The 27,317-nt window shown below is 42.3% G+C and overlaps 1 protein-coding gene and 1 long non-coding RNA gene across 5 annotated transcripts in view; both read right to left on the bottom strand.

Annotated features, from left to right (window-relative positions):
- Nucleotides 1-4,494: 4,494 nt before the first annotated feature.
- COX16 (cytochrome c oxidase assembly factor COX16) overlaps nt 4,495-27,317 on the bottom strand; it is a 45,942-nt gene continuing 23,119 nt past the window's right edge. For 2 of the 4 annotated variants that reach the window (XM_080998301.1, XM_080998300.1), the window contains exons 3-4: nt 19,101-19,163; nt 4,495-4,759 (exon numbers count right to left, since the gene is read on the bottom strand). In XM_080998301.1, coding sequence (XP_080854427.1) covers nt 4,667-4,759; nt 19,101-19,163 — 156 coding nt within the window. In that variant the 3' untranslated portion in view covers nt 4,495-4,666. Of the gene's footprint in view, nt 4,760-4,779; nt 6,504-19,100; nt 19,164-27,317 lie in introns of those variants that run through there. The other 2 variants (XM_080998299.1, XM_080998298.1) reach the window with 2 other exon arrangements.
- LOC308474438 lies at nt 10,227-16,383 on the bottom strand. Its single transcript, XR_013984720.1, has 2 exons — nt 14,293-16,383; nt 10,227-14,248 (listed from the first exon to the last, which is right to left on the bottom strand). It is a non-coding gene; the product is annotated as an uncharacterized lncRNA (long non-coding RNA).

Here is a 27,317-nt window from a genome sequence, read left to right as displayed (position 1 = left end):
AACTCAAGATCCCTGTGGATTTCCTCTCAGACCTATGCTAGGAGATATCTCAAGGGTAATGACAAAGAAATCCCCAGAGATTGTAAGTACTGTGCTTCCACAGAGACACACTGACGGAGGCCATCCTTTAAAAAAAAGGGGGGGGGAGAGTCCTTAAAGGGAATACTTTTCTATTAAGTCACTCAAGATTTTCTTCTCCTGCGAAGATGGTTTGGGTTGGGGTTTTTTTTACTCCCTAGGCTCACAGTAATTATGTGTTATGCTCTGCTAAGCTAGAGTTCTCAAAGGCCCAAGGCGAAGCAGCCAACAAGGTTTTAAACCTTTAAATTTCAGATTGCATTTGTAATTAAAACATTCTTCCTAGCAAATGCTTCATGCATAGGATGAAATTTACTCAAATTGGTATGTAAGCTTCCAAGCAATAATCCATATGAATCTCTAATGAAACACTGGAGGAAACACCCCCTCTGTGCCTGAAGACGTGTACCATATAACATAAAATTCTCTCTGATCACATAATAAAACAACGCCAAGAATAACAGCTTCTAATCTAAGGCAATTCAGGGAAGATTCCCCATCCAGTTTATTCCAGTGAGCAGCCCAAGTCCAATCCTAGGTGCCTCTAGACTTTCAGGATTTTGCAGGAGGGATTCACACGCATACTGTAAATTTAAATGAGGTTTTCCGCGCTTAAAATGGATCATGTTGCTCTGTTGCCCTAGCACAGGGGTCGGCAAGGTTTACCTCGCCTGAGCCAGTTCACTCCAGTGGAGATCCGATGTCTGCGTAGACGCAATTTCCGGCGTCTGTGTCTGCGCAGACATGATTTTCGGCATCTGCGCATGTGCAGATGCGATTTCTGGTGCCGTGGAAGCGAGTCCCAGTGCTGCACTGCGCGGTTTAGAACAGCGCATGGGGACTCACCAAGCGGGCAGCTTGGTTCGGGGGCAGCTCGTGGGCCGGTTAAACGGGCCCCGTGGGCAGCTTGTGGCCCATGGGCCTTAGGTTGCCGACCCCTGCCCTAGCACAACAAATCAGCTTTTAAAAAACAGCAATATTTTTTGCAGTTTGGGAAATGATGGGTAAAACGTATTGGCCCCAATGGCTCAGTTGTTTAATGGGATTTGCTTCAAGTAAGCTGTTGGCTTAGTCTCACAAATGCATCACTCCCGAGGACCATTCTGCACAACCCAGGACTGATTTGAGGTTATAAATACCAGAAAGTGAGACACTTGGGGCAACAGGCAAAGTTACTATTTCAACTCAGGCCTCTATCACACTCATACGACGACACACTGGAGTTACTTCTCTGTTGCAGCTGCAAGGCGTGTGTGACACCGCAATCATATGGACAGGATGTGATCCTCCTGCCAAAAAGAAGAGTGCCAATTGGCTGGGGGGCAAGGCAAACAATTGGTCCTGCTCTTCTGGCATTTACCCAAATTGGAAATGTATAGACTATCAAGCTGGGTGGGGTGGGAGGGGGTATGACTCCCACAGTTGTATGCATGCAAACAGAGCCCCACACATCAGGGGACAGTTTATAGAAAGGTGATGATAAGATGCAAAGGTCTGCTGTAAACTTACAGAACTCTGAACACAAGTTGGATATTTGTGGCCCAGCCAGGAAATGGTATTTGGATTCTGGGACAGCTGTTCTCCTCTGGCTGAGGTGAAACCAAAAACCTGCTTCCAAAATTGTGGGCCAAGACTAGCTGACAAAGAGCCCGAAATTAACAGGTCCGTGGCAAAGTACTGTTACATTGCAACAAGAATAAGACGAGCAATGATGTCTACAAAGGAGTTCAAACTGTAAACACCGAAGGAACGATAATAAACAGTAGCGACTCCTTAAAACTCGAAACCTGGTCATAAATATAAGCACCAATTCTGTGAATTGGCCATACTTTTTACTGTTACTTGTAGCACAATACTACTCTTAATGTCATATTTTATAAATTGCTTCCTAGTCTTTGACCGTATTAAAGATATTTGATTTGTGGGCCAAGAAACATTTTCATGGTAGACATCCCTCTTTTCACTGAACATACGAATGTTCCATGGCAGCTTTATTTTTTGTTCGTTTGCCACCTTGATTTGTATTCATGTCTGGAAAGATATAAATATCTTTAAAATAAATATATTCCAAATATTAATGCAGAAAGAATCACACAAGACGACGGAATAAAACAACCGGGCTTGGCCTCCCTAAATCTAAACAGACGGAGAGGGCATGATGTGAAAATGCTCTTACAAAGTGCCACACTTCAATGTGTGTGTGTGTACTGGATCGCACATCGCATATAAAGACTCTTAGATTTCGCACAGGGAAAAGCTGCCAGCAGCAAGACCAGTGCAAAATAAAATATGTAGCAGGCAGAATGAGCCATTCATGAGGCACAACTGAGGCTAATGGAACAACAATAAGTCCTCTGGGAAGTGCTAGACTATAGCATTTCGTAACAGCAAATGGAACTCTCTGTGTAAGAAAAGGTTACCTATGGATCACTGCAAATCCTTATGGGATGGTCTTGTCAAGTTCTCCCTGCCCCACACGGACAGACAGCTAGGAAGCTTGAAACAGGCTTAAGAATCATAGGGTCGTTTAGTCCAACGACCTGCAATGCAGGAATCTCAACTAAAACTTCCATGACCGCAATGCAAATTCCAATAGCCTTTCTAGGCCAATGCTCAGCAGTTACAGCACATGCTTTGCATGCACGTCCCTGAAATAAAGCTTGGAAGAAGCATTCTACTGGAGCAAACAGAATCTGTTGTGGAGTATGCCTGTGACAATTTTGGAAATGTGCCTACAGCCCCCCCCCCCCCCAAAGTTGGCAACCCCTGCATTAAAAGATCTCAAGTACCAAGGCTGAAAAAGAGCTGACGGAGATGCCAGGATTGTCAGCTCTTGAGCATTTTCTGTTCAGAACAGACAATAGCAGGCTAGATGAACCAAAGCCCTGCTGGCCCAAAGGGTATGAACTTAGAAATGAACTTAGAAACAAAAGCAACAATTCCAATGATTTATTGAAGGAAGAAATGTGCCCGGACCAGCACTGAAGCCTTTTGTTGTCCTGCCTGCCCACCTCAAAAACTGTCCCACAGCTTGGACGTATTTAGTTTTATTATTGCTATATTATTATTCATAATAAATTTATTGCCCACCCTCACCAGCAGGTCCAAGTGCACGTTGCAACAATTTAAAATTAAAAACTGTTAAAATAGATTACAGTTGCAGGAACATGGTGGGTCTGGAAAACAAGCATCTCAGGTGTCAAAGGCCACACAAAGCGGGGAATCTTCAACATGTGCCAAAGCTGTATCGTGAAGAAGCCCATTGCACCTCTGTGGGGTAATATGGTGCTGGCTGCAAGAAATCACCATTAGATGGCCCAGGCATCCTAGGCTACTGACTGGGTGCTACCCTTGGGAGACGTGTCATGGGCTATCCTCTCAACTATCCACTGAAGAGCTGAACAAATTGCCCTAACAGGGAAACTTCATTATATAGCTGGTAATCCTGGCCTCTGTGACCAGTGTTATGTTCATGTTCTTTATCATTATTCTTGGGGGGAATTACAATAAATTATAAAAACCACAATAGTCACTGCAATCAGATCCATGTTCAAAATTGTAATGCCTTATATGATGGGGATAAATTGTGTGTGCAAGTCATGTATTGAAGTTGTGAAGTGTATTGGAAATGCAATCAAAAATAAAATTTGAAGGTTGGTCCTGAAGGGACTCCTTGCTTGAATCACTGTAAGGTCTAGCGCCAGACCTGGCTGGACCTATTAATAAGGCAAGAACCTGGACTGAGTAGCTAAATAGCAATCCACCTTTTGGTGTGAGGATTCTGTCCTTAAATCCACTGAAGAAGCTCTTTAAGAGATATGAAAAAAAAAGATCCACAAATGGGTAAAAGCTTAATGGTAAGGATTTGCTGAACTAACAAATTGAACTGGAATACAAAGAAGGGAGGTATGAGGAAGTTCGGGGAAATAAGGGTAAGGAGGATATGTTAGGGAAAATTAATCTGTTTTTAATTGTTTTTATTTTGTATGTTCCTTTTTATTTCTCATGTATTCTTTTTTTTCTGTACTTTGTATTTTTTTTGTATTTTTATTTTTTGTTGTTACGTAATTTTTGTATTCTTTGAAATGTTAATAAATATCATTAAAAAAAAAATCCACTGAAGAAGCAAAAATAAACTCTTGATGTTCTTAGTGGGAAATGGTCAGCCCATTCTAGAAATGTGTGTAGTAGAGGAATCATCAATGTGGTGCTTGCAGACAAACATGAACTTGAAGAGGCATTCCCTGGTACCTATCGGATCCCTCCTATGCTTAAAAGAAGCATTCCTTTGTACCTAATAGAACAGGTTGCAGTGTGCATATGGTACCAACAGTTTCTTTGGTTTGCAAAGATGCCCATGGGTCCAAAAAGGTTGGCAGCCCCTGGGTAGAATATTGCTAATCATTGGGAAACACAGTGCTTCACAATGTTTATTTACAAGGCTTCTGCTAAGACATTCTGTCAGATCAAAACGGTTCTTTTCATGCTAGGGTTAGCTACTGCTTCACCCGTCTGCCGGAAAGAAACAGTTCAAGGTCACACCAAGTGAACGCAGTGAGGCTGGCCTCCAGCCAAGGCTTTGCTGGCGCTACCGCTTCTGCTCTTGTAAAGACTTGGAATCTTCCCATGGACGGGGCCCTCTGATGTTCTTCCAGTCGTCAAAGTTGGCATCTTTCAATTTCTGTAGGCATAAACAACAACAACAAGAAAATAAACTAATAAACTAGAAGGAAAACATTCTAAACATCCTCAGGTTCTCTTTATAAATTAAAGTGTCTCCTTTGGAACACATAACGACTAAGATTTGTAGAGGAAACCATTAAGGAAGCATCCCAAGATCAACACAAATGAAGCCACAATTCAGCGTGAGCACCGCTATTTCTCTGTAGCTAAAGAAAAACAGGGACACTCAGACTGGAGAAGCAAGATAAGTACCTGACCCTTTGCAGCACCCCTGGAGCATCTCTTACATTTTGCTGTATCTTGCTTTTGACTTCACCCGTTCTCAACTTCTGAAGCAGGTGGAATTTGTGTGGGAAATAAGAAGCAGTACTGCTCCTCTTGTTCCTGGAAGCCATTTCTCCTCTGAAGTGGCTCTCAACAGCTAAGCTACCTGTTCAGTTACCTACAAAACTGGTGTGTTTGGAGGAGCAAGAGCACAGCATGTGAATGCACACAAGGGGAAGTCAATGAGGCCCAGCCGTCAAATGATTTTTTTTTTTTTTTACTGTGGCTGTGAAACCACCACCATTTCCCAACTCAAACCTAAAGACTCCCATCCCTGCTGGAGAATAAAATAAGGGGGCTGCTGGGTATTTTTTGTCAGCTGTAGTGCTGAGAATGCAAGGCTCACTGTAATTTTAGTCACTGCCTTATCACAAGGATAGCATAGCCACCAACGTTGTTTTCTAAATTTTCTACCCACAACCTAACTATGTGAGGTTGCCCTAACTACATTATTCTTGCCCACTAACAATCACGGAGTTCAGATGTAGTCAAAATGGATTAGAAAACGTATTTTATCCAGCTTCGTTTTGTTATGGAGAAAAGGCAAACTAGTGATACCTACCGAAAATATATTTAGGAAGATGTTCCAAGCCCTGTTGAGCTCAAGTTAGGGGGCTTCTGATAGGCATCTGTTTGGCTCCTATGAGACTAGATTGGCCTTTGACCTGGTCCAGCAGGCTTGTTTAAGTTTGTAACCCAGGAGTGGATAAAGAAAGAAGGCAGGCCAAAGCAGAAAAAGAGATGCTTGTATAAAATAGGGTTGCCATACGTCTGTAAATTCCCAACTTTTTGAAATATGGCAACCCTAGTATAAAATGGCTCCAGCTACTCCAAGTAGGCAGTAATTCCCTGACTGGCTGGCAGGAGCAGTGAAAAGAGTATTCGTTCCTCTGGGGTGGATCAATCAAATAAATTCTTTAATTTAGCATATCTTATATGGAAATATTTTTCTAGACAAGAAATAAGCAAGCTATTGTACAACTTGCACAGTAATTACAGCAATAGTAATAATGGTGTGGGGTGCAGAAAGATGTAGATGGGGGGGGGAGACCTCATTCCCTTTAAGGCAACCTACTGGCACCCACAGCACAGTGGTGGGTGGGAACAAATGAATGTAAACATTATCTCTGTACAGTGAGCTAGTTTCTACACACACAGAGACACCCTCTACCCTTCATCCAGGCCAGCAAGATGAAGGATCAGATTCCAAAGACACATTCTAGCCTGGCCAAAGCACACAAGGAAGGTGCGAAGCAAGCCTGGCGAGGGTGTGTGGCTCGGAAGAGGGGTGTGACCTGTGGAGAGTCCCCAAGGGCCAGGTAGACTGGGAGGGCAGCCTTGATCTCCCAGACCTCAGGTTCCTCATCTGTGATCTCCAAAGTAGTGGGACCCAAACTACTGACGAGCATTCTCAGGTACTGAAGTAAGGTGAAACATTAAAAAAATATGCATGGTTTGGAGTGTTTAAAACTATGAGACTAACAGAGCAAGACATGGCTCTTCATTTTGCATTCACCGTTGTAAGCTGAAATATACTGGGAGTCGAGAGTGGATTTCATGCTCTCTATTCAGCTCATAGTGGTCAGGAGGAATGGAAGTTCCCCCAGAATGTCTGCTTTATATACATTATTTACACAATGGGCCGCACATGATTGGCTAATTCCGGGATTCACCTGTAGGCCAATCAGGTTGCGGATTCACTTCCACCTGGAGCTGGATTGGGTGGCTCCTGTGGACCAATCAGACTGCTGCATTCTGAAGCCTATTGTTCTAGGACCAATCAGACTGCTGCCTTTTGGATCCTATTCAACTCAGTACATAACATAAGCCATCGGATATTTCAAGAGCCGCATAAAAAAGAGCCTAGATGAACACAACTGTGGGTTTTAAATGCAGCAAATAAAATCCAAAAGGAAATATGAACAGGGACCAACATATTCCACCTCCCCTTCAATCAATAAGATGTCTTTTATAGCCAATTTATTCTGTTTAAGAAGGTCCCCCATGATTCCTTTTAAGTGAGAACCTCAAACCACCTTCTGTCTGGTTAAGGCATTTAATACTCCCTGAGCCAAAAGGTTTTGTTGCTCTATTACCAACTCAAATTTTCATCTTGCTGGTTTCGTTTTTTGAGAGAGAAAGAGACTAAAGAGTTGCAATTTCTTGCCTTTTGTTGCTGGGCCAGTGACTGAAAGTTTAATATCTCGTGAATGTGAATTGTTTCTCTCCAACTAACAACCTCCTATGGGGAGGCAGATTCCTTACAGGTCAGGGCTCCTACTAGTGATGCAGACATACAACTGGTGCAATTTCTTCTGTATGTCAACTGTGCATGGATTGTGCAGAAGCTTTACAGGAGCATAGTCTGCTCTAGTTCATTATTTGGCCACTGTGTTAAATACTGTTCTACTGGGAAAGGTAGCATTGAACATCAAATGGCTTCTGGCATTCCACAGAAGATCCTAAACAGAACCTTATTAAGAAACTTCATCAAGAAGTAAGACAGCCGCAAAAGTGAACAGCTGACAATTCAAGAGCCCTCTGGTAAAACATTCCTTGATAAGAATAAAAAGTTCATCTATTATATATTTTGGAAAGCAGTTTGTCTCTTTGCCTGTTCTCTATGCATTTGGACACCTCTTAAGATATTGTAACCAAATGGTTCCAAAGATCAAAGAGTAGGATTTCTCTATAGTTGCATATAATTGGACACTATTTTGAATTATTGGTTTAATATTTTGATGTTTGGGCTCTTTTGGGAAGAAAGGCAGGATAAAAAAAAATAACCAATAAAGAAATAAGATGGCAGACTGAGCTTTTCAAAACTGCAAATTTTAATCAAATCATAATCAAAATTTGCACGATGGTGTTTGAAATGAAGGAGCAGTGGTTTTTGTCAGTTTTGTCTAATTGGATGCCATTTTGTATCAAGATGGTGACCCAAATCTTTCAAAACTCTGCAGATTTTAACCACTGATTCCAAAACTGGTATCTTAGAATTCCTGAGCAATGTTATGCACTCTTTGCCAATTCTAATTTGTAATGGGAGAGGAGATAATTATTTCAACCAAAACACAAACACAAACACACACACACAGAGAGAGAGAGAGAGAGAGATTATGTCAGGCCACTTATGAGGCACCAATGTACTTGGATCAACGGCACCTTGAAGTGTGGTTCATTCCTTCTGGATCTGGCAATGACTCTGTTGTTAGTTTTGGAAACACAAAAAGGGGAACTAGTGCATAAAGAAATGACTGTGTTCATGTTGGTAGTTACTCAGACAGAAAGAGCATGTCACTGGAAGACAGCAAGCTTTTTGGTAAAGGGATGGACTGCCAAAGTCTGGCAGCTTGCCTTGCCTGAGAAGCTTACACAACATTGCAGAGCTAGCAGAGGACCTAAAGTGAAGGACAAATCTGCAGATACTTGGATGCCTTGCCTAATGTATATTGGCAAAGGTACCCCAGCATTGATCCCACCTTCAGCACATAAAGAGAGGTGTGGCTGCACATTCGTAATGCTTTAATGTGTTGCAATGGAAGTGTGAACTCAGAGTGGAAAATAGGTAACGGGACAAGAGCTTCAGTACTCCAAAGTTTGTTGGAAGTTGTTAAGAGTTCATTATTGTAACAGAGAATAAAAATACTAATCACAAAGTTTAAAGTACCGTATTTTTCACCCTATAGAATGCACTTTTTCCCCTTCAAAAATGAAGGGGAAATCTGTGTGCGTCCTATGGGGCGCATGCAGGCTTTCGCTGAAGCTTGGAGAGTGAGAGGGGTCGGTGCGCACCGACCCCTCTCGCTCTCCAGGCTTCGGGAAGCTATTCGCAGCCTGGGGAGCCCTGCGGGAGGTCCCGCAGGGCTCCCTAGGCTGCGAATAGCAGCCTGCTGCACGGAGCGCGGGGAGCTCTGAAGCAGAGCGCCCTGCGCTTCGGGCAAACATCAGGCAGCCCCACAAGCTTGGGGGACAGCGGGGAGGCGCAGCGCCGCCATCCCGCTGTTCCCCGACCTGGTTTTGGGGGGGAAATAAAGGAAAAAATTTTTTCCTTTATTTCCCCCCCAAAAAACTAGGTGCGTCCTATGGGCCAGTGCTTCCTATGGGACGAAAAATACGGTACCTCCATGACAAAGGGAGCCAAGTGCTAATGTTATTGCTCTCCTGTTCTAAGCTATGTGTCACTGTAATTGACAGACCACACAGCTGGGGAGGGGGCGAGGATACAGTGCGATATATATATATATATATATATATATATATATATATATATATCACACTAACGGTGAAAAATATTTACCCTTGCCCTTTTCTTCACCAACAGACTGCTAAAGTTCATTCTCTCATGCTCATACAGGGCTTATTGACCCTTCCCTTTTGCCCTGCTCTTCCCAGGAATAGGTTCCCACTTTAAAGCTCCATGTCTGAGTGTTGGGGTTTTTATGCTCCGGTGCTTTCCCTGCAAAAACCTGCTCTTTAGCACTCACTCAGAGCAAACATCGATTTGCGTTTTCTACTGACTGCTGTTTGCTCCGATTTAGCTTTGCAGTGAGGGTTTTCATAGGGAAAGCTGCAGAGACAAAAAAAAGGGCATTCGGACACAGAATTTTAAAGCGCGGATGGTGCCTGGAAAGAGTGAAGGAAAAGTAAGTGTGGATAAACCCTCTTGCACACCCAGGAGGCAAAACAGTTGAGTAGTTATGTAAGAGAGATTTTGAACTCTGCCAGAAGAGTGGGTAGCTTCTTATCTGCTTTATCAACAGTGTTGAGTTAGCACTTTCCATGCCTCATGCCACTGCTCCTAGTCAGCCAGGATCACCATCCTTCTAATCTTCCTTTGCTCCTTAGCTCCTGGAGGGGGAGAAGTGGCTGATGGGCCGAGAAAGGGTGCAGGAGGCTTCTTGGGATCGGGCCTTCCAGCTCACTTGAGAAGGCTGTGGGGTTTGAAGCAGAAACTGGAGTGCTTGGCTTATGAAGACCTCTGCATGGCGTACCTTACACACACAGGTTTACACTAGCATTCTGTTGGAACTAATGGGGTACCATGTACAGATTTTTTTACAAGTGATTTTCGTTTCATTACACAAATATTGGGAGTTTAAATCCTAGTTATGCTCAGGAGCTTGAGTGTGTTTGAACCCTTTTTAAAAGCTACATTGCAGAATCCAAATTAAGAACTGAGGTCAAAGCATTCATGTTTTGGGTTGGTGTTTACTTTTTTTTTTAAGTGCTCTATTAAAGGTGAGATGTAAGTGGATTTAGTCTGTATGTATTGGAGGGTAGGGGTTGCTGTGGAATTTATGCCTTTCAATTTTTGTCTGTAGCCAAATTTTTGTCATATACCCTTTGTATGCTATAATATATTAGCAAACTGAATAAACCATTCACAATTTAGTTGGGGGGTAGAGAAAGTGGCTCGTGACCCTGCCTTCTCCCCATGGTTCAGGCTCTCACCCATTCACCATGCTGTGGTTGGAATTCATTATCTCCTGCAGTACCTGCAGTTAAACTATTTCATTAAGAAGAAACGGCACAAGTTTAAAAATAAAGAAGACATTGGGAGAGAAGGAACTGGTTATGGATGTGTTGTGACTTTGCTAGTTTGGGAGCAGCAGTGAGGGGATCCGACAGGAAAAAGAGGGCACTTGCCTGGGGACAGAGCTGCTTGCCTCCCTTGGGTGTTCAGAAGGTGGGGGGCCCAGAGAGCTGCAAGGAGAAGCTGCCACTTAATCAGAACACAGAAAAAGTGACAAAAATAAAATTGCAGCCAAAGACAGGAGACAGGTTCTTCTTTTCTCCCCCGCCTCTTGAACAGCAATCAATCAAGCCAAGCAAGTTGCTCTGAGCAACAGGGCAAAGGATAGGGAAAGACGTGTGCAAAGTGGCGATAGATTTGTCTTCCCTAAATGTCAGTGCACACCCAAAACACACACCTCTTTCAGAAGTCAGAAGGGTGGCACTAAGGCTGTCTCCACTTGAGAAGAATGCACTGCTCTTCTTTTTAAAAAGGTCAGCAAAATTATGACATGGGAAAAGTTGACAGAACTGGGGGTGGGGAGAAAGTATGGCCGTGTGTCACATGGATACCTCACGCAAAGCGAATGTACAAATCATGGCTCTTGAACATTAAAACACTAGTGTAGCAATACCCTCAGTCTACTCATTCAGCGGGACGCGGGTGGCGCTGTGGGTTAAACCACGGAGCCTAGGACTTGCTGATCAGAAGGTCGGCAGTTCGAATCCCTGCGACGTGGAGAGCTCCCGTTGTTCGGTCCCTGTTCCTGCCAACCTAGCAGTTCGAAAGCACGTCAAAGTGCAAAGTAGATAAATAGGCACCGCTCCGGCGGGAAGGTAAACTGCATTTCTGTGAGCTACTCTGGTTCGCCAGAAGTTGCTTAGTCATGCTGGCCACATGACCCGGAAGCCGGCTCCCTCGGCCAGTAAAGCGAGATGATCACGCAACCCCAGAGTCGTCCGCGACTGGACCTAACGGTCAGGGGTCCCTTTATCTTTACCTTTACTCATTCAGCAGAAAGAGGTGATGAAGTCTGGACAGAAGGCTTCATGTGGTGGAATATCATTTTTAGAATGCTTCCACACATAAAAGAAAAGAAAGCCAGAAGAAATGACCTTGGAGAATTTGTGGAGATACAAGGTAGGGGCTAGAATCTGCTGTGCGGATTGTATTTCTCTTTTCTGTCAGTAATATCCACTGCAAGCAACCTGAAATGATGCAGCCTATTTCACCAAGGCTTTACCACCTCTTTTATTTGCATGTGTAGTTTCAGCTTGAAGTCTAGAGTTTACAGAATGTCTATGTAGACAACTTAGCCTGCTTGCACACTTTAGAGCATATTCAAAGCACATTCCCTCCCTCAAAGAATTATGGGCACTGTAGTTTGTTAAAGGGTTGCTGGGAACTGTAACTCTGTGAGGGGGTAAACTAGAGTTCTTGGGAGGGGAAAATGAGCTTCAAATGTGCTTTGAAGGTATAGCATGTGCAGCCTATGGCTACCCCACATATAGCTTGAAATCTTCAGTTCCTTCGGCTCAGTTACTCTAGTATGAGGTATGAAAGGCCTCTCTCTCCTTGCCTCAGTTCCCATTCCCCAAGTGTGATGCCATCACTTAATGGCTGAGCAAGATCAGCTCCTCCCTTCTAGCATGAAGCTAACCCATCCAGTGTGTACCAGTTGCTTGACAAAAACACCTAATTGTGTGTGGGCCCTGAACACCTTTTTCACCCCTCAGAAGTGCACGTGTCTTCGGGGGGAACGGGGAGAGTGAATGAAGTCACCTAAACTGAGTTTTCCACTGATCACATGCTGTGTGGTCTTGAGTTACACTACATGTCAACGGGGAACTGGAGTAGAGAGGGACAAGTACACAATTTCAGTACAAGAATTAGGGTGTCTTCAACAAGTTTGATTAAGGTGCATATAGGAAGGAGGTAGTTCAAGGGGGATGACTTAATCCTTAATTGATTGATTGATTGATTGATTGATTGATTGATGATTGATTGATGTAAGGTGGAGAAGACTGGATGCATCAATACTTTTGAGAAAACATGCATGCCGTAACAGTCAGAGATAAGATGAGAGACTCAGGCAAGGTCGGCTACTTCCCCTGTGATCCACCAATGCTTGTGCTTGGAAGAAAAATGTGGGTGTTCCTTTGCTCCCTCTCCCAATTTTCCATGATATTGCAGGGTCCATATTTGCTACTTCCCAGCTGGCTTTTCTCCATGCAGATAAGTGTAAGGAAGCAGTCTCTGCACGACAGAAAGACAATATAACCTCCTGCAAGCACCATGAATTGGAATAGACAGAGATATGCAACGACTTGACAGTATATGCGACAGAACTGTCACTTTTGGGAAAGGCCTGTGCAAGCTTCCAGGTCAGGTGAGTATCTAGCAGAGGCAAGGCTCAAGCGCCAAGCACACTTGAGATCCAGCTGGTTCCCTCAAGCTCCATCCCAAAGAGGGTTAGCTTAAATGTTCAAGACAAGCAAAGGATTGTTAGGTGGAAGGAGGAGAAAACAACCTCTGCTCAGCTAGACCCTGGGCTATTTTGCACTTTGCAAATGAATAGACATCAGACAAAGTCAGGTACTGTGTTGTCACAGGGATTAAGTTATTTATTTTACATCACATTGGCTCCATTTAAACAGGGACAATTTCCCCTGCTGCCAACCATGCCCAAGCAGGAAGGAGCATTGTGGAGCCATTAGTTTAGAGTCTTTAGAGGTACAGCATTAGTGAAACTTGGGTTTTCTTGCCTCTTTCTCTTGTCACATCCATTCAGAAGGGACAGTCTGTTATTGTTTCTTTCTGGAAAACTGTTAATTCGCACATTTACAGGTTCAGAAAGAATGAATGAGAAGAGGCAGAAGCAAAGCAGACCCCAGACCTGGAGGCTAATAAGCTTGGAGGTAAAACTGTCACCTACCCCACTGAAAAAGTGTGTGCATTTGTGCACCCACCCACCCACACAACACGTGCATGGTGTCTGACTTTATTTTACTATACTATATCTTCCCTAGAATTGCTGAAGCTATCCAATTATTAGTTTTCTTATGAGGAAATCAATATAAAAGCAGAAAAACAGGGTACAATACATGTAAAAATATTAAGATTTTTACTTCCAGGGTGTGGTGTTTGGGACCTGCTTGAGCAAGTTGTTCCAACAGACTAATGAGAAAGATGAAAATGACAAGAGGAAGTGTGGACAAAAAGAATTGGAAAAAGAGGGGAAACAGATTCATTCTTTCAATTCCTCTATGCATTATTCCAGTTATAAGCAAGACATATTTAATACACATACGCAGTGTGGTACAGGAGTCAGAGTGTTGGGCTAGTTGGTGGGAAACAAAACGCTGCATTGGCCTGAATATAAGCTGCCCTTCCCCCCCCAAGTTCCAACTGTGAAAAGTTAAAATGTGGCTTATACTCGGAGCCAAGTGCCGACACCGTCTTGGGGAGCGGGGCACTGAGCGCTGGAAACCCATCCCCATCCCTAGTTCAGGGCAGTAGTGCTAGGAGGCAGGCCACACCCGCAAATAAGCCTTAAATTTTAAAGGTGCAGCTTATTTGCTGGTGCGGCTTATAGTTGGGCCAATATGGTACCCACCACAACTGGGTTGCCTTGGGCACGTCACTTGCCTGTACCCAGAAGACTTTGACTTTCATGGATGGAAAGGCTTCACACATCCATTGAAGGCTTTTGACCCAGTGGAGAGAGCCCACCGACAGGGATGGGGAAGCTACCTTTGCCGATTTCCCCCTTCCCCTGCAGCCTCTACCACCATTGGCCCCATTGTTTCAGAGGGTTCCATATCGCCTCAGACCAGAATCAGACAGCAGCAGCCACATGCCTTTTGTGATGAGAGCAGCAGCCCCACATCTACTTTCCCCTCTCTGTCCATGTCTGTTACTGCAAAACATGTGGTGACCTCTCACTCTGCTGTGTATTCTCTTGCTCCAATTCCACGTGAAGGGGCAGGGGAACTCAAAGTGACATCCTGCAATGTATTTTGTAAGGCTAGTTATTATGGGGTAAGAGAGAAAGTGGTGGCAACAGAAGGGCTGCTGCTTTGGAGCTCTTGCGATGTCTGCTTCTGTCCTCACCTGACTGATCAAGGGTCTGGGAACCAAACCTTATGAGGAACGGTTGAAGGAGTTGGGTATGTTTAGCCTGGGAAAGAGGAGACTGAGAGGAGATATCTAAAGAGCTGTCACAGGGGAGAGGGAGAAAGCTTATTTCCTGCTGCTCTGCAGAGTAGGACTCGAACCAATGGTTTTAAGTTACAAGAAAGGAGATTCCGACTAAACATATGGAAAAACCTTATGATGGTAAGAGCTGTTCCGACAGTGGAACAGTCTCCCTTAGGAGGTAGTACTCTCCTTCCTTTTTAGGCAGAGGTTGGATGGCCATCTGTCATGGATGCTTTAGCTGAGATTCCTGCATTGCAGGGGGTTGGACTAGATGACCCTTGGGTCCCTTCCAACTACGATTCTATGATTTTATGATTGCTGTGAGGCAAAGGCCTATCACTTCAGTCATCAGGTGGAGGTTCAAATGACTGAATGCTCCACTGTAACTCCATGTAGAAAGCAAGAATTGAGAGTCTAGGCTACAGCCCTTCTTGCTGACATTCTACTTTTTCTGCAGAAGGAATTCAGCATGGGCCCCACCTGAAGTCTGAAATGGCATAGCCCAGGCACAAATTTGACACCTTTGTGAGTATAAGGCCTAAATTAAGGTTACCAGACGTCCCTGTTTCCTGGGGCCAGTCCCCAGATTTACAAATCAGTCCCCATACAAAACCAACTGAGTTGATAAGTGTCCCCGGATTCATTGAAAAAAAATCTGATAACCTTAGCCTAAATGGCTGCTCTTGAGTTCCTCAGAGAAAAAGCAAGATAAAAAAATTAACATAAATATGCTACTTTGTAGCTCTGAGGAAGTTATTTCAAGGTGTGTGTTTTTAAGCCTACAGTTCTGTTGACTATTTAAAGCAAATTATCTGTTAGGGATTCATTTGCCACTTGTACCCGTGTTGGTTTATTTTTGGATTTTCACCCGTGCCCCGCCGCTTCAAATAATGTAGACCACGGTGTCCAAGCATGAAATGCTATGCTTTGCATTTTTACAATCTGCTTTACAAGGTGCATCCCAGAAGCAGAGCTACATTCCCATTAGTTCTGGTGGCACTTATAGAAAGAGCAATGATTTATTAGGCAAATGAGACAGCCAGGCCTAGCTGACTGCATAAGAACATATAAGTGTGTGAGCAGAATGCTTTAAACTCTGTAGGTGGATGTGGGGGAAACTGGGGGAAGGAGCTTACTCCCACAACACAAGACAGGATAGAATTCATGATAGACCTGAAAGTGCAGTCATTTGCTATATAAACATATGCACCAATTGTAGCTCTCCCTTGAGATCTTGAACACCATATCCAAAGCAGAACTTTGCACATCTTATACAATTGTTTAGTCGTTTAGTCGTGTCTGACTCTTCGTGACCCCATGGACCAGCACACACCAGGCACTCCTGTCTTCCACTGCCTCCCGCAGTTTGGTCAAACTCATGTTCGTAGCTTCGAGAACACTGTCCAACCATCTCGTCCTCTGTTGTCCCCTTCTCCTTGTGCCCTCAGTCTTTTCCAACATCAGGGTCTTTTCCAGGGCGTCTTCTCTTCTCATGAGGTGGCCAAAGTATTGGAGCCTCAGCTTCACGATCTGTCCTTCCAGTGAGCACTCAGGGCTGATTTCCTTAAGAATGGATAGGTTTGATCTTCTTGCAGTCCATGGGACTCTCAAGAGTCTCCTCCAGCACCATAATTCAAAAGCATCAATTCTTCAACGATCAGCCTTCTTAATGGTCCATCTCTCACTTCCATACATCACTACTGGGAAATCCATAGCTTTAACTATACGGACCATTGTCAGCAAGGTGATGTCTCTGCTTTTTAAGATGTTGTCTAGGTTTGTCATTGCTTTTCTCCCAAGAAGCAGGTGTCTTTTAATTTCGTGACTGCTGTCACCATCTGCAATGATCATGGAGCCCAAGAGCTTATACAATACAGCTTTGTAATTATTCAGAGGCGTAAGCGCCTTCTTGAAATATATGGTACAAGTACTAAGTTGAAACCTTCTGTAAATTCAGAAACAGGGGTGGGCCCAAGGTGGATCAGGATCTACTGGCAGAACTCAGAGCAACTTCTGGAAAACTGGCAAGGATTTCCGACTCCCAATAGCAAATGTCTATCCCCGCTTCCAGCTGCTAAAATGAAAAAAAGTTATTGGGGCGGCAGTAACCAGAAGTGGAGTTTTGTGTAGAAAGTCTGTAAGCTTTATTATGTTTTTGTTCTTCTAAAAAATTACTGGGCTCAGGATTCTTTAATTCTAAGTGTATGTCTTTGGCACCAGGTTCCAGTTGACAGGTATAAGAGTTCAGAGCAGGGGTGGAGAGGGGTATCAGATTATGCAAATCTGAAATCTACCCACTCCTTATACATATTTTAAAGACTATGTTCCTCTTTGTATTTCAAAAAAGAACTCAATTCACGGGTGGGGAGCCTCTTGCCTGTGAGTCAGTTTTGACCCAACAGGTCTCCCCATGTGACCCACGAGGCTGCTTTGGGCAAGACATGGCCACCTGCCCTCATACATTATGTCAGGTGTGGGGTAGGAAAGGAGGGTGCTTGGTCAACAGGGACCTTGTGCACTGCTTCCCAAACGTCCAACAACCAACTGAAGCTTCTTCAGCCCTGTGTTCTGTGATTCTCTTTTGGAAAAGCACTATTTGTAGTGTTGGATCAAAAAAATTTTTTTAATAGAAAACCCTCCACTACCAGCTGCTGGCTAGATTGAATTCCCTCTACACAGCCGCATAATTAAAGAAGCCCAACACCTTGTGAGTTTACAGCTCTGTGTATATGTATTTAGCTAAACCCCATTGATTATAAGGTACTTTCAAAACCGAGACAATTTAAATTCCCTTCCACTATGAGAGTTGTTTGGATTTGGCCTCAGTGGGTTTTCAGGCAAAGCAGAAGGATTTTTCAGCCACTTCCTCATCTAGTACAATTCTTGCAAGCATCATCTGAACAGATTTAATGTTTTAAAATTTCATGTTTCTCTGTGCCACTTTTGTGTCATTACTTCTGAATTTCCCATGAGACGCAATACCATTCTGGCAATCTAAATACTGGTCTTCAAGCAGCTACTAAAACCTGGTGGGGAGAAAGTACTGCATATCCAAATCGGCACACAATTCTGAGATGAGTTGTGTGTCAAGTGTAAAGGAGAGAGCCTCTTCTTTGCATTATATGATGGTTTCTTTACATAAATAAATCAGAGCAGAGTTACAATAACCAGCAAGGGAATATAGAAGACAAAAGGCTCTCAAAAGGCAACAGAATTGTGTGTTAATGGATTTTTAAGTTATGAGTTTGAGGCAAACAATTTCATTCCACTTGCAAAGAATGATGCTTTCTGTCACCCAAATGATGCAGAATGAAATGCATTTTTAAGCATGCCTCCAAGGATTATTGTTGGGCTTTTGTTTTTACACCAAGGTGAATAGTAAAGCTTGAAGTGAAAGGGTTATTTACAGGAAATGCCCAAGAATGTAGGAAGAGCCCTGATGGATCAGCCCAAAGGCCCATCGAGTCCAGCATCGTTTTCCTCACAGTGGCCACCCAGATGCTTAAGGGAAACCCACAACACATAAGCACAGTTTCACTCTCTTACTCATGTTCCCCAGCCACTGGTATTAATATGCACAAGAGACCATACACAAAGACCAGAAGAGGGCTGAATCTACATTGGTCCCAACCCTCTTTGGTGCTTCTTGGGACCTGTAACATACTAGGGATTTGGGGGAGGGGGGTGAGATTGAGGTCAAGTACAGAAAAAATTATGGAAGCCTCTCCTGACGGAGATGAAATTAATGTTTAATTCCACAGTCTCCCCACCACAACTGCCACCAAAGATTTCCCAAGGAAATGAAAAACATTTCTTTGCAAGAGTGTGTGTATATATATATATATATATATATATATATATGCTGTAAAAGAGAGCCAGAAAACCTGAAATGTTACAAGTGGTTTGAGAGAACAATTATTTAACAGCCAGTGTCACTAAAGCAATCATATGGTTTTGCAATTAGCCACATGGATCCCATTATAATATTAGCAATATAAATGGAGACTCCTGCACATTCCAGTCAGACCTGCAAATCTTTTATAGACTAACCACAGGAACAGTTAAAATGTATTTGCAGTGTTGTATTTGGCAGGCGGACATCAAAGAAGAGGAGTGCTATAAAAGGCTTTGAACTCTCAAATATTGCTTCTATCCAAAAGCAAAGGCTGCTTTTACTGGATGCCCATGAATCAAAGCCAGGGCTGTTTTAATTTTAGCTAGGGGAAGAAACACCATTATTATCACTAGTGAAGGGTAGCAAAGAAAAGCCTTCAGTGCTAGAACATGCAGCGAACCATACCTCATATTCCGATTCCAGAGTCACTTTATTCTTCTTGATTCTTTCTGCCAGAGCTGGATCAATCTGCCAAGTCAAAAAGACCAGAAAATAACAATCAAACACTGTACATTTAAGTTTCGAAAAAACATTCAAAACAGGAAATATCCCCTTCAGTCTGTTGCAGTGTGCTGTTCCTCTGCATAGGAGAAGAATCAAGAACTGCATTTCCAATTGGCTCTTTGTCACAGTAGATTCTGGCAATATCTCTGAAGCAGAGAGACTTCTGCAAAGAATGCTCCACTTAAAATCCACAGCATTTCACCTTGATGGTACTACACCTTAAGTCTAAAGAAATGTAGAAGGGAAAAGATGATCTGCATATGAAAAACAGATCATTGAAGATGTCTCTCATACATTTTCATTCATAAAGTAGGAAACTGGGACATGTACACAATTACCTCTCTCTTCTAAAAATGAAAATGAACTCCTTTAGTTCAGTTTTGATCACAAACTAAACAATTTAAGATTGCAAGAGGCTTGCTTAAACTCAGTGTCTCAGAATGGATCACACCAGGAATATGAATGCAAGAACCCTCCCTTTGGGAATCCACCTTGGAAACTGCAGACTGGCATTCTAGAGACTTGGAAGAAAAGCCCAGCTCTCACATTCAAACACAGCGCTAATGAAATTCAAACAATGAACCGACCATTCGGATTTATCTCCAACGTCTCCTAGGGCTGAATAGTTCCTTTTAGCAGCACAATGCTCATTCAGATTTGGTTTCCCTTGGAAGGACGTCACTAGAGGCTTATGCTATTTTGTAATACTTTATTTATATACAGGTTGAACACAGGTGGAGTCACAGCTTGACCCTCCAATGGACAGCTAAATTGGATCTTCACATAGAGGCAGCCCTATCCCCTGATGCACTTAGCTTACAGAATCTTAAAACTTAAGTCTCTCTATTGATCATAGTCTCCAACTCAAATTACAGTTTCCCAAATTACATTGTCCTTAGCGAAGAATGGGGGACATGCTCTCTTTTCAGTTATTTCCTAGCCATTCTGAAAAATTAAGTAAGATTGTCCAACAGTTAGCTCCAAGGAAAACCCACCACCACCAGAATACCTCCCAGGCTTAGCAAGTTCAAAACTCTCAGACATTGCCTTAAGCTAGGGTATCCCAAACATTTGGGATATCTAGTAGCATATCGTACAGCGCTCATGCTCTTTCTGTGGTTGGTGCTTTATTGCCATTAGTTTTTGAAAAGAACTTTAGGGACCTGTGAGTACTCTTCATCTTAACTGTCTGGAGCCAGTCTCCCCCTGAGCCTCTAGCAATAGTCAACAGTATGTTGTGGGGCAGAGATGTGCTATTTTCAAACACATCTGTGATCCTAACAATTCCATCTTGGTCTCAATAAAGGAGAGAGAGGACATCTGTGCTTAATTCCCCTTCCAAATTGTCACCTTAGAGCTAGAATACAACTATGATAGGTAGTTATATTTAGGAACCACTGCCCTACCCACATGTGACTCAGTAGGTGAAGGATGACAGACTCACAGCAAGGAACGAGATGAGTGATTGTTAAATGAAAGTTATTTATTTATTTATTTATTTATTTATTAAAAGACCAGATTTTGGAGAGGCCTAGGGGGCCACAAATAAAATTTTGTTATTACAGTGGGGTACCTATGGGAGCAGTTAAACTTTTTTTTAAAAAAAAAAAAAGACAAAGCTCGTGAGCACAGAACATTTCAAATAAGGAAATTTGCATATACTACTGCTATATATACCTTATGATAGTTAAATCTCCACAATGGCTCATTTTGGTCCAAGAATAATCTAGTTTCAAAGCAAGATCTGAACTGCATAAATGCAACTCTCTGTTTTCAGAAAGAATAAAGAAGGAAGGGGGAGTAAGACTAGCACAGAGTGCAGGTCTCCAAAGCAGACTGGCAATGTCAGTTTCATTCAGCAATCAGAAATAAGAGAAAAGATCCTTTGATGTTTGAGGATCCCCACCCCCACGCCTGCTTAGGACACCATCTCTATCAACCACTGCAGTGAATTCATTCCTGTGTTGCAGAAGCATTTCATACCCACTATGTATTTATAGGTACAATTTCTGTGCCAAAGGACTGAGATTCACAGTAAAACAAAATCTGCTTTGTCTAAGGCCTGGCTGATATTGACCCCATAACATATTACAAAAAGAAAAAGGAAACATGACTTTGGAGGTCACCTGTGTGCCCAAGTTCCTAACCAGCTCCCTCAGCCCAAGACGTTTTAGTGGACCTTGGACTGTTGTCAGGTAAAACTGGCCACATTCTACCCAGAGGTTGGCAATAACTGAACAAATGTTTGTACTGCAGGATTTTATGGGCTACAAAACTAATTTACACTGCTAGACAGTTCCAGTACATTTAGAACAGTTGTCTTCACCCCAGAAATAATTATTTACAAACGGTACTGTTTACAAACGGAGATCCCTTTCCTGTCATAACCCACCAAGTATAAAATGAATTCAGCTTTCATCCTGAGAGGGGAAAAGAAGTTAATTTCTTTCCTTGTCCCGGCATCAATCATGAAAGGAAGCATACACGGTGAATCCTAGGTTCCAGCAGAGGTTGCTTTTTGTGTGCTTTTTAACTCAAGGCTTGAATCTGGGGAACCTCTCAGATAATTGCGTCTATGTAGGCGGCATTGACATGGTTGAAGAGAATGGATTCAGGAGACTATAAATTAGCCGATCAATTTATTGAGTCTAAAGGTAAAGATTATCAATTCACATATCCACTCTTGATCAATGCAATATCGGAGACAGAGCATGCCCAATACCTACCATTATTTGCAACCACCAGGAAACAATCATCTCATTTTGCAAAGCTTTTAGCTTCCTTTTGGTTATCTTCCCCCAAAACAATATAAATTGCCCAGCAGGCAAAAGTGGCCCTGCCATCTCCCCTTCCTTTTGCTATGCTGCCATATCCAAATAGGAGAATAGTTGCACACCACTAAAGTTGCATACCAGTGAAGACTTTCACTAATATGACTATATCTTGAGTCTGTCCTGCAGTTGATTCTAGTGAGTGTTTCTCCTTATGTCTTTCATAACCTCCGCAAGGATTTACTCATTTTTTCATTTTGCCTTAGAGCAGGAGTGGGAAATCTTTTCCAGATCGCAGGCTGGATCCTCACCTTCCCCAACTCCTGACATCACTGCCATCAGATGAAGACTTTACTTTGCCCAGGGGGTGGATTTCAAACTGCAAAATCTAATTTTGGAAGGAATTGCATATTTACTTGCTCCGTACCTGACAATGTATATGGTGTCAGGTGTAGGCCAAGTGGGTGTGGCTTGGGGGAAATGACCTTGTGGGCCAAATTAAGGCTGCTGTTAGGCCCATGGGCTGGTGGTTCCCCACCACTGTTTTATATAGCACACCCATTTTCACATTCATTCATAAAGCATCAAAATGTGCTCTGAATTTTGTGTTCAGAATACAATACAACCCACTCCGTCGTGGGTTTCTGCATTCTCCCATTTTCAGTGATAAATAGCAATGGCTAAATGTGGTCTTTAAACTGCCTGCACGGTGAGGTCTTAAATACAAGTTTAATCTTCCAAAAGACACTCCATATCATTTTCACACTCTCATTCAATAGAATTTTACTAGCTGTCAGTAGCTATCCCAAATATTCATGATATGAGGTTCAGAATATCACTTCTATTATCTGTTCAGGAAGCAAGTAAAGGAGAGTTAAAATTGTTTGTGAAGTACAGGATGAATTGTTTTTCCACTACCCAAGTACTCCAAGGGAAAAAGAAGGGCAAGCCTTGGAATGTGTCCTAAATGTTAACAAATTCCACAGTGCATCACCTTCCACTGGTCACGCTCAGCTACAGAACTTATCCAACTCCCTCGTGTTAAGCTATGAAGTCTAGCCTGTGTGAACCTATTGCACCTTTCTGTGCATTCGTTTCATGGATTTCTTTCCTACCTCAGCTATATATGGAAAAAGAAAAAGCAAGCAACCCCTAAGGCATCCCACTACACATACTCAAATGACTGTAAAAAAATAAAATCAATGCTTTACTCTGAAAAGATGTAAGTAGCAGAGGCTTCTCCTCCTGTCCAACTTCTCCCCCTCATTTTCAGCCACCTGTTTGCTTCTTGTCTTTCATGTGCCTGGGATCTGGGCCCTGCCACTCTACAAGAGGAAGAGAGATCTGAATAATACCACCAATATGTGTGTAATTTTAAATGATTAAATTTAAATAGCAATTATTTATTTAACTAATACACATACATGACAATTTACCCTATAATGTTTCATATTTGTATATGAATTTATTTATGTATAATTATTTGTTATCCTGCCCTTCGGTTCTACAACTCCTACAGCTTGCAGTCCAATTAAAAACAAATAAGCAACCAAAAATATCAATTTAAATGAGTATCAAAATAAAATAAGCTAACTGAAGTAACACTGGTTTTGGCCTATGTAGTCATGGAAATCGCAGGAGCCAGCACAACGAAACTCACTAGTGCACTGGGTTCCCTCCTCATTCCCCATGTGCCCCCCCAGATTGGCTCGGGGTGGTCAGGAGTGCCCCCGTAACAGTGCATGGAGGTAGGAGAGGAAAAACTGTTCCATCCATGTTTACACTGATGAATGATTGCCTTAGAACAGGTGTAGACAACCCAAGGCCCGTGGGCCAGATGCGGTCCAATTGCCTTCTCAATCCGGCCAGCGGACGGTCCGGGAATCAGTGTGTTTTTACATGAGTGTCCTTTTATTTAAAATTCATCTCTGGGTTATTTGTGGGGCATAGAAATCCGTTCTCCCCCACCCCCACCCCCCCGCAAAAAAATATAGTCCAGCCCACCACATGGTCTGAGGGATGGTGGACCGGCCCGTGGCTGAAAAAGGTTGCTGACCCCTGCTTTAGAACAATGTTGAACTTCATCTGATATCTGAGAAAAGCGGAGGAGAATGTGAAATTCAGAAAATTCTGCACAGAACGGAAATCAATAACAGATATGGGTGCAAACAAATCAGAGTGGAGCAGAATGAGAAAGGAGAAGTGTTATAGAGGAGAAATAGAAAAGGAGGGGTGGTTAACAAAAGGAAGAGTTCAAAGGAAGCCGTGGGGGTGCAAAGAAAGAAGAGAGCATGCACTGTGGGACACAGTTAGTGAAATGATGTACCCCTCTCAAATTAACAAGTGAATGTAAAAGAAGCCCTTGGTTTAGAGCAGTGGTTCCCAACCTTTTTTTTTTTTTTTTGGCCATGCCCCACCAAAGCATCTCTAAAATCGTGATTGCCCACCCCCACCCCGGTGACATATAATTCTTATTATTCAAACTCCTATTCACGTGGAGGAAGCCTGAAAGGCTATTCACTGTTAATAACTCATTCTCAAATTGCCCCCCTTAAAAATCAATTTGCCCCCCTGTGGGGCGAGTGCCCTACGTTGGGAACCACAGGTTTAGAGGAAATAAAATATCCTATTTATCTAGAGCTTCCATTTACTACTTTTTCAATTAAAAATTCTGGGGCTGGCATATACTCTACTGTGTAAAAAAGCAGGACTGCTGTTGAAAAATGCAGAACTCTTTTGGAACTGGAACTCTGCTGCTGAAGAGCCGGCTGACTCATCCTGAACGTAATGGAGGTAGATAGGGCAGGGGAGTAAGAAAAGTAAGACACCTATGTTTAAAATATTAAAAGACAATTCCTCAAGGTGCCTTTGCAAAGCCTCTTTAATATGCTATACCTGTTCTTTTACAAACCACTTAAATAGCCTGAAGTGCAGGATTTAAAATGAAATGCCCTCGAGGCCTGGGCCGAGAAAGAGGAAATGTTACATAGCGCAGTGTTTCAAAACTTCCCTTCTTTTCTTCTGTTCTTCAAAAACGGCATAATTGTATGAAAAATTCACTGACATTTTCTGCTAGGATTTGAAGTCTTTAAAACGACAAGCGTGCAACTTAAAGTCTCATCTACTGCGGTGTCTTTAAAGAGGAAATCTGCTGGGTCATCACAATTATATCTGTAGCATGTCTCCTAACTCTTAAAAAAAAAAAAACCCAAAACCCCACCTCTGTAGTTAAAACCATTTTTAAATATATTTTCCAGTCTTCCCATTATTCATGTAGCCGGCCCTACTCTACACTGGAACAGTTTGTTGTCTTTTGATGCCACAGTTGCACTGGAGTACCTGGTAAAAAATAACTGAGGAGGCTGAAATGACACAATCCAAAGGCCCAGGCCTCCTTGAGTATGTTCAAATAAACAAACAGCAATCCAATTCTATCAGGATCCAAGTAATTACTGTACAGTATCTAACCAAACACTACTACTGCTACTACTACTACTACAAAGCCAAGATAAGTTTCAAAATGGTGCTTATGTGGGAGCAACTTGGAAGTCTAATAGAGTTACAAACCCTACATATATGTAAAAAAATTGTGGAATTTAGTCACAGCCTTTTGGCCGATAAGTCTAGTGAAATGTTCTTCAATATTTCACTGAAGGTATCAGGTCTTTAAATCAAACTAATTTGCTTTTCCTTAGGGCTTAAATGGCATAGCAATAAAGAAGGATTCACTTCAAGATTCACTAAATACTAGTCAAAGTAACTTCTATACTGACATCTAGTGAACTTCTATAGCAACAAGAAATAACACAAGAATTTTAAGCATTTACATAGTATTTTTCATGTTCAAAGTGCTTTACAAATTCTCACTTCCAAATCCTCTGTAGGTGAAATGAGCATGTATGCATTTCTATTACTCGTTTTTATATTTCCAGGAAGCATTTGAATTTTTTAAAAAATAATAATAATACCATTTTGGTTTTGTAGCTAATATTCCAGTTTCTTGGAAAGTGTCATTAGAAACATCTAGAGAAGTTACGATTCAGAAAATTTGCATTCAAAATATTATTGATAAAATTGCCAACATTGTTATATGTATATTTTTGGACCACTGCATTCAGGCTTTTTCATCTGCATTCTAGCTTTTTCATTTGAGGGTGGCAAAGATTAGGAGTTTTTAGGAATCACAGTTAGCCTGAACCGTCATCAATTGCCATGGGTAAAAAATTGCTATGATGACCAGACAGAAAAAAGGACATACTGTACATAATAACCATAAGAGGTACAGCTTCTCATGCAGGTGAAGAAAAGAAAAAGCTGCACCTGCCAACATTCAGTCTTCATATAACCATTTGAAGTACATGTACCAGCATGGATTTACTACACCCTGATGTGGCTAACTATATTTTACTCAAAGTAGACCCATTTAAATGAACGGACCTAAGTTAGTCAGGTCCATTAATTCAAATGGATCTACTCAGAGTATAGCATTGGGTACAACTCCAACATTCTAACCCTGATAATGAGAAGATCGTAACAAATCTATTAATCTCATCATCGCTTTGGGGACCTTGGCCAAAAAGAGGTATCAAGGAAATATGAAATATACCCCAAATGCGCAGCTGCTTTCGTGTGAATATAGAAGGGCTCTTGGTGGTAACATATTAAAGCAATTCTGAGAATTTGTCACAAACACATAGCTATATCAGCAGGAACTTTGAGGCCACTTTATCTCATCTAAAATTATTTCAGCTTCTCTGTATAGAACACAATTTTTGAGCCTCCACCTGTCATAAGAAGAGCTTTGCTGGATCAGACTGAAGGCCTATCTAGTTCAGCATTCTGTTCTCACAGTGACTACCTAGATCTTTGAAAATGAATGGGCCTATCTGTCAATTTTGGGTTCGCTCATGTTCTTATTTTTCCAATCTTAAATTCATTTTGGTACATTTCCACATCAGTTTGAGATTTTTTATTTACTTTAAAAGTCTTTATGATTTATTTATTTTTTGCATTTTAGTGTGCATTTCTCATGCACAATTTTACCCAGCATACACATTTTTGCAAGCACCTTCCCTAATATAATGCATTTTTGTACGTTTAACGGCATGCATTGCCCTAGTACAGACATTTTTGATTGGAGAACTGGATCGCTAAATTCAGAGAAGTGCTGATTTTCAAGGATAGCTGTGTTTTGTTTACATATTGTTTTGCGATGTGTGAACTGGATGTGTTTGCATTAAAATGCAAACCAAATTTCTTCTCCGGCCTTACCTATGAGAAGCCCACAAACAGAACACAACCGCCATAGCACACTCCTGCTTGTGATCCCCAGCAATTGTATTCAGAA

The sequence above is a fragment of the Podarcis pityusensis genome (genome assembly GCF_964106645.2).
Source record: "Podarcis pityusensis genome assembly, chromosome: 1".
Lineage (NCBI taxonomy): Eukaryota > Metazoa > Chordata > Lepidosauria > Squamata > Lacertidae > Podarcis > Podarcis pityusensis.
The sequence above is the reverse complement of the archived record's forward strand: the minus strand, read 5'-3'. Positions and strand labels throughout refer to the sequence as shown.